This window comes from Nannospalax galili, unplaced genomic scaffold (assembly GCF_000622305.1).
Source record: "Nannospalax galili isolate Female #2095 unplaced genomic scaffold, S.galili_v1.0 scaffold2232, whole genome shotgun sequence".
NCBI lineage: Eukaryota > Metazoa > Chordata > Mammalia > Rodentia > Spalacidae > Nannospalax > Nannospalax galili.
In genome coordinates, this window is record NW_008331696.1 from 131,578 (window position 1) to 148,156 (window position 16,579).

Consider the following 16,579-nt stretch of genomic DNA (forward strand, 5'->3'; position numbering starts at 1 on the left):
TATATTAGTTTTTGCTTATCTGTGTTTTTTAATTGAAGATTTTTGTAGACAACTGTTGACTCCTCCCATCGTTCACTTAGCAACAATGCAGAAACCATAGCTGAAACCAGCCTGTGCTTGGGCAGGGTTTCTCTACTAGTGGTTTCTACTGTGGAGATGATTTCTGTAATGTCACTACCTATGGTCATTCAGGTTTTCCACCACAGTTTTCTCTATTTCATGACAAGTGTGCTAGTGCTAGGGGTGGGTGGGATGGAGAGTGCTGTTCACTGGGAGGCGTATTACATACATGACCTCCAGTACATGCTTGAAACTTCGGATAGTACTGAACCCAATATATTTTTTCCTCTGTGCATATAAGGAGATGTTCAAGCGCTTCCAATAAAAGCTGGTAACTAAGTCTGCTGAAAAAACTGTCAGTGGAGAGACTAATAGAAGAAGCACATGGATGTACTGACATACGCACATAGAAGCACACGGATGTACTAACATACGCACATACACAGGAGCACCCAGAAAGGGAACCTCAAAGACAGGCCAGTGGCTGTGACAGAGGGCCTTCCTTATGGGGACTGAGAGTAGGGAATGTGGTGAGCGGCTTTTAGGGACTATGAATGGCCAAACAAAACAAAACAAAAAAAAAACCCAACACCCAAAACACAGACAGGACAAAGTTTGGGTTAGGTGTTTGATTTTTTCATTCTCTTGGCTTTATGAAATTTCAGTAACAGGAGTGGAAGAAACAGTGCTTATCTTTGGTGGTCTGTCCTTTGGTAGATCAATGAGCTTGAGAGAAAGCTATCCTGTCGCACCCAGAGCCAGGGGCTCCTCCGGGGCTTTGTGTTCCAAGTTCACAGTGACTTATCTTGAGTAATCGTTGTTGGAGTCCCAACATATACCTACCTATGGTAAAGTTTGATTTAAAAATTAGGCAATGTTCAGGGCTCCAGAGATGGCTCGGCGGTTAAGAGCACTGACTGCTCTTGCAGAGGACTGGGGTTTGAGTCCCAGCACTCATATGGTGGCTACGAACCATCCTTAACTCCAGTTCCAGAGAAATCTGAAATCTTCTTCTGACCTCCGTGGCATTGCATGACACAGGTGCACTCACATATATACAGGCAATATACTCATACATATAAAATAAAGATAATAAAGTATTGAAAAAAATTTAAAAAGGCAACATTAAGAGATTACAGCTAATAATAATAATACAGAATAATAACAGTAAGATAATAAAGTCATTTAAAACTTACGAAGAACCTATTTCTAAAATTTTCCATTTGATGGTTTTGGACTGTAGCTGATTGCAGATAACTAAAACTGCAGAAAGAAAAGTCTCTACTCAGGATGCTGTTGTACATGCCTTACCCTTGCCCTGTGGCAGCTTGTAGCCTCCAGCCCTACCCACTCTGTCCCTGAACCGGGGGAGAAGAGGCACTAACCCTAAGGAAAGCACAGGGAGGCCACTAGGGAGTTTAGGGCTAAGTGTTCCTCGCATACAGTTCCGGGGGTGCCCTGGGCCTCACTTCTGCCTTCCTGCCCCTCCAAGGGTTTCAGCGGCTGGGGTTTCCCGACTTAGGGAGGAAGTGTAGGGTGGGATCTTAGTAGTGCCCCTCCAGTGTGTTCTACGTTCGGTTCCGCAGCCTTAAGTTTGCTCATCATCAGTCATAACTTGTAGTCACTGTTGCCTTCTAGTTTCAAGGAAGATACAGTCTAAATGTTGGTTAGTTCCCCATTTTTGAGAACAGGCATTTCTGAGAGGATAGACCAGGGTAAAAACCTACCTGCTCCACCATCTTAAAGTTACGTCTTCCAGTGAACAATTTGGATACACAGGTCCATACACTCTTGTAGAAATGCTTTTGAAACAGTTTAATTCTAAAATGTAACACCCAATGCATCTCATTCATACAGACAGGCTTCCAAGTATACTTGAATCCAACCAATGAAAGATTATAAACAGAAGGCCTGGATCCAGTTCCATCTACTAGGTCGAACCAGACTTGAAGGGGAATTATTGTGACATGAAACAAATACAGAAGGATGTAAGACAGGTTTAATTATGTACCATGGGCCTTCAGTGCAGGGAAATTTAATTCATATCTGAAGAGATTTCCTAGAGCAAATGGCATCTTTTGTATGAGACAATGTTTGGGTAGGATATGTACCTACTAAGAGCTTAATAAGCATTTTCTAAATATAATTAACACTGTCAGCTTCAGGGGCTAATGGCAAGCACCCCTTCCTCAGTGCCGTGTGCCAGGAGCAGTAGCTCTTTTTCTTGCCTTTGTTTTCCTGAGAGAAATTATTGAAAACATTTCTATGGAGAACATTTTCCATCGATGACAGTCATTGATATATCCTATAATTATAAAGAAATCCTCCTGTGAGAATTCTATTATATTAATGATGCATGTATATTATTAAGAATTATAAATATGGAGTAATAAAGCTTCAAGTTCACACTTTCCCAGATGTTATTTTGGGGTTACTAGACTGGCAATTTTTCAAAGACACGAGCAGTAATTAGAACTCTTTCATAATTTCTTTCAGAAACAGTGCTTGATTTTAATTCTTTCATTTGCAAAAACTTGTAAGAAAAAAAAACACTGTCAGAGCTATTGACATTTTTATAGCTTGACAAAAATTAAGCATAATTAAAATGAAATATTTGTTGCATAAATTAAACCACAATTAATATGTTTTCTGCCACCGCTTGAAGGATAAGATTAAAACGGGTGTTGTTAGCATGCTCCCTGCTGTGAGACTAATTTCCTGATTTTTATACCACACATTATCGTACACATTCTCACAGTAAAGGAGCAAATCAACAAGTAAAAGATGCTGTTTGATGAAAACGGAACACACAAGGAGATAAACTGACTTTTATGAAGCAAGGCAGTATTGCTTTTTATTTTAAGATCTGATGACTAGTTTCTTCTAAGGGTAAGATTTGTACTTTCAAAGCCATTAAATATATGTAGAAAATTGCCCTTCATTTTAGTTAGCTGTGCCATTTAAATGAGCCAGCCCATTGTTTCAGGAGTGTATGCCTTTTCAGGAGGTAATTAGAAAATGAACAAGATATGCTACGCACAGGCCTCCCCTCTAGCTAAACAGCAAATAATAATAAATCTCATCACATGAACTTAGTCCTGAACAATTGCCATAAAAGTGGAGGAACAGCATGTGCTCCTGGAGGAGAGTAGCTCTGTCCACCAGAGTGTTGGATCCTGGGCAGAAGGCCTGACCCTGGTGCAAATCACTAACTGTTGCTGAAAGGAGCATTCCTAGGCTGGGGAGATGGCTCAGTGGGTAAGAGCACTTGCTGTGCAAGCATGAAGACCTGAGTTGAGATCCCCAGAACCCCTGTAGAAAACATACTGCTCCACACAAAAAAAGCCAAGTGTGGCTGTGGCTGCCTGTAACTGTAGCACTGGGCAGGGGCAGCAGGCAAGAGGGTTATATTGCTGACAGCCTAGCAAAAAAGCTGGAGGTCCAGACTTGGTGAGAGACCCCTTCTCAGAGAAATAAGGCAGAGAGCAATAGATGAGGACTCCTGATGTCTTCCTCTGGCCTCTATGTTATGTACACAGGCAAATATGGCTACACACAGACACATGTAACACAAAAACACACACGTAACACACGCACATGCACACACACACACACACACACACACCATAAAAACATATTTCCAGCTGCCATCTGTCCAGACAACATATCAAGTATTCTTTCTACTTGAATTTTTTATACGTTATTTTTTGATATTATATACCATTTGTGGTATCAATGAAGCAGAGTTAAGTAAACATTATTAGCAACCCAATGTCTCTCTTGAACAATGCTGTTCAGGGGTAAAAATGTAGAGGGGGGTGTAGAAATGATGGGGTGTGCTGCAATCACTGGCCGAGCTGTTCCACCATTCTTCCTGGGGTCATACCGTATGCTAACAACACGAGGATTGAACAGTGCCTGAGGGAAGCAACATGGGCAGATCTTTCATGGTCAGCCTCGCTGCCCACTCTAGAAAAGGCTTGTGACTTCACACCAACCAGTGTTTTGCGTTATGCATGGCAAATGCACTAATGAGTTTCAGCTGGAAATTTTTACTACTCCTCCCCCCTACACTTAAAATTCTTAGGAGATAAATCCAACTATTTGGGGGGGTGTCTTTGGTTTGGGTCACTTGAAGAGACCATAGTGTTGTGGTGACAATACTGGTGTGGTTGTGCTCTCAGAGGGTAGGGTTATACATCCATACCCATTGGGTTTAGGCTCGGGCGTGACCTCAGACGGCCTTCTCTGACACCTGATTTGCCATCACAAGCATTTCCCCTGCATCCTCAGTCTTTCATTCCTGTTTTGTTTTTCTTCACAGCATCATCTGATTGATTTGATTTTTGTCTAGTGCTCATTACTACAAACTTTCATTCTACGAAGACAGGGACCTCTGCCTGTCTCACCCATTGCTGTGTTTTACTGCCAAGGATTGTGCTTGGCTCACATAAGCACTTGATCAATACTTTTTTAAAACAAGATTGAATGACTAAAAGAATGTTAAACATCAATGCCTCAAACAGTGCAGAGAGAAATCAGCCTAGCAAACATGATCATCCCCAGGGTATCCTGTGAGTCTGGGCTTGGCAAGTGACCATGGGCACGCTGCTTATTAGTGATTCACTTGCACAGCCAAATTTTCACTTCTGAGAAATATACTAACCTGAAACATATTTCTTATTAAACTAAACTTCAAGTTACAGTCTACATAGATTATTCCCTGAGAGGAAAATTCAAAATCTGAAACTTCTTTTTTTGTTATTATTATTATTATTTTGGTGAATTGATGCTGCCACCAGTGGAAAATTCCACATCTTGAAGTTTCGTTTCATGCTCAGTATTGTTTCAAAATAGTTTATAAAGTTACCTTCAGGTAAGTGTGTATGGTGTGCATAAAACAGATGAATTTCCTACTTAGACTGGGACCTATTACTGCAGTATCTCATCACATTTATGCCATAATTCCAAAATCCTTTGCCCAAAAAACAAAAATAAAAATCCTAAACATTTGCACATTTGCGAAGCTTTGTGGATAAGGGATGTTCATCCTATATATGGCTAGTATTCATGCAGAACTATTTAAAGCCATGCCTGGATTTAAAATTGGCTATTTTCTCTGGTATGTGCACGTTCTCGTTCATTCGTTGTCTGAGAGGTGGTATAGCGTCTGCAATATCCTGATGGAAAATACAAGTTCACACACAATGAATTTCTCATGAAAGAACTTGACTGAACAGTAGATTATCTGGTTGATTCTTCTTATTTGCAGTGATTCTGTTCTACAAAGTCACCGTGAACAGTGAATTAGTGAATATTAAACTATAGTTTTAAATGCCCAGGAGTATGGTTCTACTCTTAAATTCATGTCTGATGAAGAAAGACATGCATGTAGAGTGAGATTGGACAGTGGCATGATGTAATAAAGTAAGCAGAGTGGGAACCCGGCAAGGCTGTGTGCTCCTGCCTTCTTGGCCTCTCAGTATAATTTATTCCTTGCACGCATAGGGCAGGATCCTTTGTGGGAATGGGGTTTTAAGGCCTGACCTTACACAAGGCGGGTGAGAGAATCTTCCAGTGCCAGTGCTTCCACAGAAGGTGGGGGGGCATTCGAATGCTGTGTCTAGAATTTATCACTGGCATTTCCAGAGGGGTATTCTTGCTGCTAGGACCTGCCCGAAGGCCATGGAATTCTCCGTTCCACAGCCTGCCTTGGAGAGGAGAGATCAGAGGAAAGAAGGGCCAGAGAAAGTAAGAAACATCTTGCTTCTGAGCCCCTTTCCTTCAGCTCAAAGTACTCAGCTATCAGGGTTCAGTAGTATTTGGGGGTATGAGTTCAGCCTTGTAAATAACTATGAACTCACTGCAAGTATTGAATTTAGAGTGATGAGTAAACTAGTAAGTCAACAAACTTGACAATAATGCATCTGGATCAGTGACAGCTGTGTTCTTTTGAAGTCCTTGTTAAACGCATCACCGTAGCATACTTATTGACACATCTAGGCACTGTCTTCCTTGCAAAGTAGAGACACGCATAAAAGTCTTATATTTCAATTTGACTAAGATTTATTTACATATGAATAATTGCATGTGCATAATGTGCCAGGCACTGTGATGGCACCAGGTCGACAAAGACAGATAAGGCCCTGGTTGGACAGCTCTGATACACATATCTGACCCTCTACCACCACCTCTTGATTAATATATCTCCTACAAATATTTTGAGACCCAGGTGTGTCCTAAGTGGCCTGTTTCCTCCAAGGGGTAGGGCCTGCTGCAGAGAATTGACTGTGGAAAATCAACCATGGAGGGAGGGGCTTTCTGTGCCATCTTGGACAGGAGCCAGAAATGGCACTCAGTGGCCAGGAGCACAAAAGTGGAATGGCCTGGCATTTACTGACCTGGGGCAAGACTGCAGGCCCACGAGGCATGGGCCAAAGCTAGCGGTGACTATGGGTGGGCCATGGGAGTGATCTGGAGTGGCGAGCTCGCAATCTGGAATGGTGGGCTCTGAGCTGGGGTGCAGAGCTGGGCACCGAGTGTTCGTTTCTTTGTGACTCACTTCCTCCCCCACCCAATGGTATAAACTATAATAAATTCACATAAAGATATGTTATATGGTTTGTCTGCTAGCACAAGAGACCCCGAGAGAACTTGGGTGACAAAATGTTATTAGAACTGTGAAGGGACAAAGGCACAGCACTGACTAACAGGGACTGGAAAGGTTTCAGTCAATGTATGAGTGGACTTAAAGGTGCTGGTAAGGCTCCTTGAGAGACAGGCTGAAAGACAGGCTAATGCTGTCCACTGACAAAGGGCTTCCTGGAGCTGGCCTAATCTTTGTGCACACTAATTCAGTGATGCCTGTGGCCAAATATTTATCAAGTCTACTCTGTGCCACACACTGTACTAAATTAAATCTTAGAAATACAACTACGAACAAAACGTCACCTGGCTTTTAGCAGTTTCTGCCCTTGGTGAGAATTTTCTTAAAGAACCTCATTACTTAAGTATTGAGTTTTTCCCCATATGCAGAAACACTTATTATTTGGGACTGTTATAACCCTAGTTTCTGCTGTCACTACCCACTACAATTCCTGAAGCCATTGCGATACTAGCTCTGAACATTTTTGCAGCATATTTTCCAGTAGATTAACCATATGCAAGCCAAATACTCCCTTTAGTGCCAGATTCACATAGCATCCCTTCTATTTAAATTGTGTCTTCATGTAGATGATGCTACTGAAGCCTCTTGTCGTGATATCATTAATTCTGTGATAAAGCTAGAGAACCAGCTGTGACTCTTTCTAACTATAGTACAGGATCTAGTTGGATGCCTCATGTTGGTGACTTTTGTTTAATGTTCTTAGTGTTTTTAGTTGAAGTTAATATATATTGTATTAGTCACCTTTCTGTTGCTGTGATAGAAACACCATGACCAAAGGAACTTATAAAAGGAAGAGTTTATTTAGCTTATGGTTCCAAAGGGGCAAGAGTCCATCATGGCAGGGAGGCATGGTGGCAGAGGTGACTGGAAAAGGAGCAGAAGCTAAGTGTTCACATCTTCAAGCAGGCACAGGAAGCAGAGCAACTTGAGATCCACCAAGACTTAAGAACTCTGTAAACTGCACCCAGTGACCTGCTTCCTCCAGCAAGGCCACACCTAAGACCTCCCAAAATAGCACCACCTAGTGGGGACAAAATGCTCAAATGTCCTATGGAGGACATTCTCATTCAAACTACCAAAGATAGATAGCTAGATAGCTAGATAGATAGCTAGATGGATAGATAGATGAATAGATAGATAGATAGATAGATAGATAGATAGATAGATAGATAGATGGATGGATGGATGGATGGATGGATGGATGGATGGATGGATGGATGGATAGATAGATAGAATAGATAGATAGATAGATAGATAGATAGATGATAGATAGATAGATAGGGACAGACACCTGTATTTCTGTATGTATGCACTTCTATATGTGAATCTGTTTCTTCTGATACATTATTGTATCTTGTATCCCTTTTATTGTGGATATAAATCCCATTATATAAGTTGCATTTCTGTTGCTCTGGTAAAGTACCATGTTCAAGCAACTTATAGAAGGAAGAGTTTATTTGAGCTCTCCAGAGGGAGAGTCCATCATGGCAGGGAGGCGTGGGGCAGGGAGGCATGGGGCAGGGAGGCATGGGGTGGGGAGGTATGGCAGCAGGCTGCTAGAGCAGGAAGCTGAGTGCTCACATCTTTGAGCCCCAGCCAGAAGCAGAGAGAAGCTGGAAGGGAGGCCAGAGAAGTACTGCCTCAGAGTGAAAGTCCTCTGAAGGCCTCAGAACCAGCCTGGAATCATCAGTGAGACTCTGGGAGTTAGGCAATGCACAGTGAACTCTGTTTCCGAACTCTGTTTCCATTTTAGGTTCCGAATGGCAATTTGTCACCAATTTATGTTAGCTAAAGTTGGTTATTTGAGAACATTTATAAGTAGTTCAAAGATTAATTGAATGATAAATCCTAGGACTCAGAGATTTAGAATTCAAAATGAAACACTTGAAGCTGCTTTCTAGACACCTTAGAGTGAAGAGAGAAGTGTCCAACTCAAATAACTGCCTTGTGGGCATGCTGAATTGGGATCGAGTTTGAGACCAGCCTGGGCAGCATAGGAAGGTGCCACTTGAAGAGCGAGGAAGAGGAGGAGTAAGAAAAGGAAGGGAGTTATGAGGCATGTGAGTGTGAGGTGGTGGTAGCATGGGCATCAGTGTTCTACACATGTGTATCCGGTCTTCCCAGCTCTTCAAAGGACACGTGTTCAGAAAATGGAGTGAGCATGGTCTAGTGACAACAGCCCTCTGACGTCAAAGCCGCTCATTGACACCTGTACCAAATGAAGTGTGGCAGGCTTCCAAGCCGAAGTCCCTATCAATACAAGCCACCATTATCATCATGACACATGCATCGGATGTGTCACCTACAACAAAGCGTGTGGGAAATTCATATATTGCTCAGCTATGTGGCCTCCCAAATTAGTGATTTTTAAAGTCCAGTAAAAGCAAGTAACCAAGTCATCTTAGAGTGCTTGCTTCTCTTGCCCCATAGTTTCAGGTTCAGAATCTGATTTTGCATGAAAAAAACATCAGGTGCTGTTTGAAACCACCCCCACGATTGTAAAGCAGAGGAAACTGTAGGTGCTAGCAAGAACACTTACTGGGGGTCTCATTCAGGAAATACTTCTTAATGAAAACAACTTTAAATAGTTAGTCAAAAGTCCTTGCCACCTAATTTCTAAGAGAAAAACCTCTGCAGTATGTTGTGTGAGCTGCACAGTGTGTGCTCACCCGTTTTCCTCTTGGTCCTCTGACCCGAGGCTGCCTTTTCCCTGGCATAGTAGCACTGTCCTGTGGAAGAGAATGGAAGCAGGTTGGCTAAGTGCTCAGCTGTGACTGTCTGGTGAGAAGCCTTAAATAACTAGATAAACAGTGCAGCTGCCAACCCAGCGTAACTGTACACTTTGGGGTGACTGGCCCAGGAAATTTGCTCTTTTGTCATTTTGACTTGGGTTTGAAAATGGACCTGGGCTGGATTCCAGCTCAAAGAGCCGTTCACTTCCAAAGTCTCCTAAATCGTCCCAAGGAGCTCATTGTGGCCGTGGATGATTTGTATTTGGCTGGGCATCCTAATAGCAAAAGCTGTCTGCTCTGGCAAGCGGCGGGGATGGCAGGCTGTAGAATTACCATCCTCAGTGTTTTTCTTGATGAGGGTGTTTTTCAGAAAAGCAGTCCCCCACCCTCTATTTAAAACGTGACCCTGCAAGAGTGTTGTGCGGGTGGTTTTCTTTTGCATAAATAAATTGCTTCCCATGACAAGAAGACTGTTTCATAGTGTCAGAGGCAACTTTTAAGGAAGTGATACTCAGCACCAGAGTTTTCCCGAAACCAAAGCTATCCTCCTGACATCTTCCCTTCTTCCTGTACCAGAGCTAGAAGTTATTGACCAGCTAAGGCTGTGTAGGAAATTGTACATTAAAAAAATATAAGGGCGTTCAAGGATTTTGGGGAAGACATCTGCTTTAGGATACAGTGGGTAGATACTTTCAGAGTCAGTCTCTGTTCGTCTCTGTTCATCTCTATTCTTCAGCATAATTGTAGACGCCTACTAGGTAGGCCCGAGGTCTGGTACCAGTGATTGGATACCAGTGCAATGTCTCATACCCTGCAGATGCCTAAATGTTAGCTGAATTCACAGGGAAATGTGTAGTACAGAATTCAGCGATCCTGTCTTATATCAGAGAAGTCCAAAGTTAAGAACACAAGATCATCACTGGATCTGAGGAAGAAAAACTCAAAGCTTCTGATTATCTTTATTTTAATCTTTTCTCTCTCTCTCTCTCCTTCTCTCTCTCTCCTAGCCCCCATTTGTGTGTGTGTGTGTGTGTGTGTGTGTGTATACAGAGCAAGAGAGAGGAAAAAAATACCTTATGCTACAATAATATTAACACATATATAATTAAATGTAAATGATTAAACATAACTTCAGGGTACTTGTTAAAAATACTATTGGTGGGGCTGGATGGATGGCTCGGTGGTTAAGAGCACTGCCTGCTTTTCTAGAGGATCCAGGTTCTGTTCTTAGTGTCCACATGGTGGCTAATCACCATCTGTAGCTACAGTTCCAGGGGATCATGCACCCTCTTCAGGCCTCTGCAGGTATTAGACTCACATGGTACGCTTACATTCAGGCAAAATACTCATACACATAAAATATAGATAAATAAATCAAATTTTTAAATATTATCACTTTATAAGATGGTCAACATCTTGTTTTATCACATACTACTCTAAATTTGTTAAAGTTTCAGTGGAATTTACTTCATGGAATTTTTTAGAGTCTGAAGGGTAGAATGTGAACAGACGTTGACCACTGAAGGAGAAGAAAAAACACTAGCACTGAGAACCGAATGCTTTATCCTGTTGGCTCTCAGAATGGTGCCCCAGGCTACAGGTAAAGAGGTGAGCTAGAAAGGGCTTCCTGCTTTCTGAAAGCATCTTTCTTGGCCAGCCTGAAAGAGTGATTAATTATTTCTTCCATTAAAAAATAGATGCAGACTTGTTCAGATTACCTCTTTATTCTAGTGTGAGTTTTGGTAGACTGAGTCATCTAGGGAATGGGACAGCTTTATCTAAGCTACCCACTCGCTTACATCGTATACTTCTGTTATCCTTTAAGGTTTGTGAGATCAGCGTAATGATCAGTCTTTCATGCCGACATTAGCTTTAATGCATTCTCGCTCTCTTTCTCTCTCACCTTTTTCTTTTTATCTTGGTTAGGCTGCTTAGCAGTTTCCCAATTTTATTGATATTTTCAAGAAAGCAGCTTTTACCTTAATTGATTTTTTTCTGCTTCTCTGTTTCATTTTTGTATGGTGTGCATGTGTGCGCATGTGTGCATGTGTGCATGTGTGCATGTGCATGCATGCATGTGTATTTGCTTGGGTGTATCCAGGTGCACATGCATGTACGTGCACGTGCATATGGAGTTCTAAAGTTGGCAAAGGGTGTCTCCCTCAGCTACTTTCTCCTTTATCTACTGAAGCAGGTGATACGCAGAGAGCAAGGGCTACTTGGTGCAGTGGCGCTCCCTCACCTCCAGTGAGCACAGTGTGGGAAGCTATGGTACAGAGCAATCAACGGCCTCCAAAGCCACCCTGGGCCAGGGGCTTCCAGGCCCTTTGTCTCTCAAACTCAAAGAATGAATTCCTTGGACAATGGAAGGGCGGCTTTCAGAAAGGAGTTTTATTATAGCTGAGAGCTTAAGAGAAAGGAAGCGCGCTGAGGTATAGGAGGTTAGCAACTCAGTCGAGCTGTCAAACCCAGCATATGTCCATATGCCTCTCTCTATCCCAGTATCTGGGCTGGAGTCTGGGGCACAGCTTTCGGGGCCAGTGACATATCTGATGACCCATAATTTCCCAGCAATTGCACTCACGGAAACTGCTGTATAAAAGATGCTAACAGGAGACCCGAGCACAAACAGTGCCCCTAAACATTTTTGGTATTTCTGCTCCCAGTCAGGACAGAACTGCTGACAGAACCCAGCCCATTTTGGATTCTGGCCAGGGCAGGGCTGGTCATCAAGGACAGGGAGTCAGAGCTGCTGGTTTTTGAGGTCCCACCCTGCACTGCCTGACCATCCCTTCCTCCTGTTTTCACCAAACCTGTAGCCCACCAATTACAGCTAGTACAGCTAGTCTGGCTAACCAGCCCACCCTGGGGATCCCCTAGAGTGGGATTGCAGGAGACCACCTCACCCTCCTGGCATTTACATGGGAATCGGGGATCTGAATGCCGGTCCTCATCCACTGAGCCCTCTTCTCAGCCCTGAGTCCCTATTTTTAATTTCATGGTTTCTGCTCTGATTTTATCTTTTCTTCTGCTAAGTTTTGATTTGGTGTGCTCTTATTTTTCTGGTTTTCCAAGGCAGAAGTTTGAGTCACTGATGTTAGGTCCCCTCTCTTCAGGTCTCTGATCAGAGCTATTCTTAACCCACAGGCACTGCTTTTGCTGTAGCCCATCCTTTGAACAAGTTTTTCATTTTTTTTATTGATTTGAATTGTTATTCTCCTGAGACTTATTTGGCTCATATCCTTTTCAGAAGTATGCTATGAGGCTGGAGAGATGGTCCAGTGGTTAAGCATTGTGCTGGAAAGCTTTAATGTCAGCTTGACACACCTGGGTTGAGAGAGCCTCAATTGGAGAATTGCCTCCATAGGATTGGGCTGTGGCCATGTCCGTGGGGCACTTTCTTGATTGTTGAGTGATGTGGGAGGGCCCAGCCTACTGTGAGTCGTGCCACCCCTGGGCAGGTGGGCCTGTGTTGCATAAGAAAGCAGGCTGAGCAGGGCCAGGGGAGCAAGCCAGTAAGCAGCGTTCCTCCATGGCCTGTGCTTCAGCTCCTGCTTCCAGGTTCCTGCCCTGAGTTCCTACCTTGGGCTCCCTGATGATGTAAGACAAATAAGCCCTTTCCTCCCCAAGTTGGTATTGGTCAGAGTGTTGTGTCATAGCAATGGAGAAACAAACTGGGACAAGAGTGCTTACTACTCTTGTAGAAGTCCCACATCAGGCAGCTTATGGCTGCCTGTAACTCTAGTTCCAGAGGATGTGATGCCTTCTTCTGGCCTCAGTGCACACCTACATGCCCGTGGTGAACATAAACTCACACAGGTGCACATGTGCACAAACATGCACACACACATATATACACATAAATAAAACAATAAATAAATCTGTTTTTAAAAGAAGCTTGCTATTTAGTTTTCAAATGTTTGGGGATTTCCATCCATCTGCTATTGATTTCTAGTTTAATTCTGCTGTGGTCTGCAAGGAAACTTGTATGTTCTGTTTTAAACTTGTTAAATGTGTCTTATGGTCCAATATGTGGTCTATCTGGGCGACGTTTCTATATGAATTTGAGAAGAATGCACATCCTGCTGCTGGTGGATAAAAAAGTCTATAGATGTCCGTTACATTCCATTGATTGACAGTGCTGCTCAGTTCAATTACTCTTGTTGATTTTGTACCTGCTGGACCTTCCACTCAGTCACTAATAATGGGGAGCTGAATTCACCAATGACAGTAGTGAATCCACCCACCTCTCCTTGCAAGTCCTATCAGCTTATCAGCTTTTGCCTCTCATATTTTGACCCTCTGTTGCTAGGCACATGCACATGAATGACTGAAAGGTCTTCTCGGAGACTTGTCCTCTGTCACTTTGTAGTGACCCTCCTTCACCCTGATCATTTTCCATATTCCACAGTCTGTTCAAAGTTGATACAGCTATTGCAGGTCTCTTTTGGCTAGTGTGAGCAAGGTGTGTGTTTCTCGATCCCTTTGCTTTCAGTGTTGTTTTCATATTTAAAGCAGGTTTTGCAGACATATTAGTCTGCTTTCATTTGTATCCTCGTCTTTCATTGGGGAATTTAAACACCCCCACTTAAAGTAATTACGTGTCTTTGGATCACTGTCTTCCACTGTTGTAAGTTCTCCTTTGCTGCGCTTGTTCTTGGGTCTGGTTTGATTTTCCTGTCTTTCTGCAGCCTCCGCTTTTGATTAGGCGTTTTATGAGACTCCATTTTCTTTCTATTCTCGGACCCTCAGCTGCACTTCCTGAAATTCTTTCTAGTAGTTACTCTTGAGCCTGGAGCATGTATTTAGGAAAATGAGTTTCAGATACCACTACTGTGCTACCGTTAGTGCGGCTGCCTTCTGACAGATTTCCCAGCTTCTCTCTCCAGAGCTCTACATATCACAGTGACCTTCTTCACTTCCCCATCCACAGCCGTAGACACAGATCACAGTGCTCCTGGGATCACTTCACAACAAAGACTGTCATGTGATAGGTCAACTAAGACTAAGGAAAGTTAAAGGTTTCGCTTTAGCCTCACCCTCTAGCACACCTCATTTCCCTATGTAGAGCTAAGTTTCTGACCTTGATCACCCCCCTTTCCTCTGAACACCTCTTTTAGCATTTCTGATGGAACAAGACTATTTGTTTTGGAAAATCAAGTAAGAGGTTGTGATACATTCATACAAATGAAGGTACTTATAGTTCTGGGTTCTGGTGTTCATCACGTTGCCCATATAAAAAGTTACTGCCATGTTTCACACAGACACCAAAGCTTTGTAGACTCAAGTTGAAAAGTGCTGTGAATTACTTGCTGTTGGAAAGCATGACTGAAATGTGACATGCGAGTATTTCAAACAATGAGATAGATGCAAATTACCTCCACAATTGTAGTTTGGAACAGAAAGAAAGCAAAAGTTTGGCTCCTGAGCATCATGAGAAAATGAAGTTTCATTATGTACAACTCCACCACGTTCATGCTGTCCAAGAAGAAAGCTTCGCTCATATTAAGGGATCAATCTTTTATCTAAGTAGTTTGTCACACATGTTCTCTCCACATGCCAACGCACTATCTGTAGCATCCTCATGTCGCTCGGACAAGACAAACATGCGCAAGGGACTCGGATGCTTCCCTGGGACCTGAGAAGTGCTAGTCATCAAAGCAGATATTTCCAGTTAGGGATCTACTATACCGAAGTAGAAAGAGATGTGTGGTGACAGAGGTACCCACGTACCACATGTTCTTTTGTAAACTTACTTTTTTCATACTTGTGAATTGTGGACCCTCTGAAGAGATGAGCCAAGGACACAGGTCCTCTCCTAGGCTTTCCTCTCATACCACATGTTCTTTTGTAAACTTACTTTTTTCATACTTGTGAATTGTGGGCCCTCTGAAGAGATGAGCCAAGGACACAGGTCCTCTCCTAGGCTTTCCTCTGCAAAAAAAAAAAAAAGTTCCAGCCAAAGTTAACTAACAGACCCTTTCTTTCTAAGAAAGCTCCACCTCTCTAAAGTCTCAGCACTGAATTAGCATATCCGCTGTGGGCTTAGTAACCACCTGTTCAGCAGCTCTACCTGTTTGACATGCGGCCGGCCCTGAAGCATGTTTTATCCTCAGTGCTGCTTCTCTGGTTACACAACAAAAAAAGAACCTCACCGTGATCATTCTGAAAAAACAAATCTAGCATTTGTTGGAATCAATTCTGTTGTACTTGACCTCGTCTCCCCGCTATTATAGTTATTTGGACACATCACATTCCTCTTTTCTTCAACTCAGTTTAACAGATGTTTATTTTGCCAAAAACAAAGTGTAGTCCCCCATAAAGCCAAGGTAAAATGATTACTTTGCAAACTGTTTGAAGGCAGGTTACTGAATCTCAAGTCTTCACTGCTTGAAGTTGTTGTGTGTGCCATTCATAGATATTAAGAACTGTGTATTTGCTAGGCATGGTGGTGCACACCTGTAATCCCAACACACAGGAGGCACACACAGGAAAACTGACACACGTTTGAGTCCAGCCTGGTGCATAGAGAGAGGCCTGCCAGGACTACCTGATGCGACCTTGTCTCCAAAACACAAACAACAACAACACACCAAATATGTATTTAAAGAAAGCTTTAAACTAATAAAATCAAGGATAGCCATCTTGCAATTTGACTTAATCTGAATAATAATTACAACAATACAGAATTGTGAGCTCTGTGATAATCTGATCTTTTTCCCCTAGGATTTTCAGACTGTGTTACCATCATTTGAACTCTTCTCCAAGTTTGGAAAATCATATTCGAAAGCTGGACAAATTGTATAAAGGTATGCATTTTGTGCTGAGTGCTTCAAAAGTACATTAATTAGCAAATGAGATTGACTTAACTTTCAAGCATCTTTAAAAAATGCTATAGCAATATTTATATTAGATACAACTCCATAAATTTATTTCATTCTAATCTGATGGTTTTCAACATTTAAAAATAATAGGTTTGGGGGTTGGAGAGATGACTCAGTGGTTAAGAGCAAAAACGCTCTCGCAGAGGACCCAGGTTTGTTTACAGCACCCACATGGGCACTAACAACTGTCTGTAACTCCAGTTCCAGGGGTATGATGCCCTCTTCTGGCCTCCACA

General features: G+C 42.6%; 1 protein-coding gene across 1 annotated transcript in view; it reads left to right on the plus strand.

Moving 5' to 3' along the window:
- Spata17 (spermatogenesis associated 17) overlaps positions 1-16,266 on the plus strand; it is a 66,678-nt gene extending 50,412 nt beyond the window's left edge. Inside the window, exon 4 of the mRNA XM_029560504.1 lies at positions 16,186-16,266. Within this exon, the coding sequence (XP_029416364.1) occupies positions 16,186-16,266 (81 nt within the window). The remainder of the gene's footprint in view (positions 1-16,185) is intronic.
- The last annotated feature ends 313 nt before the right edge of the window (positions 16,267-16,579 follow it).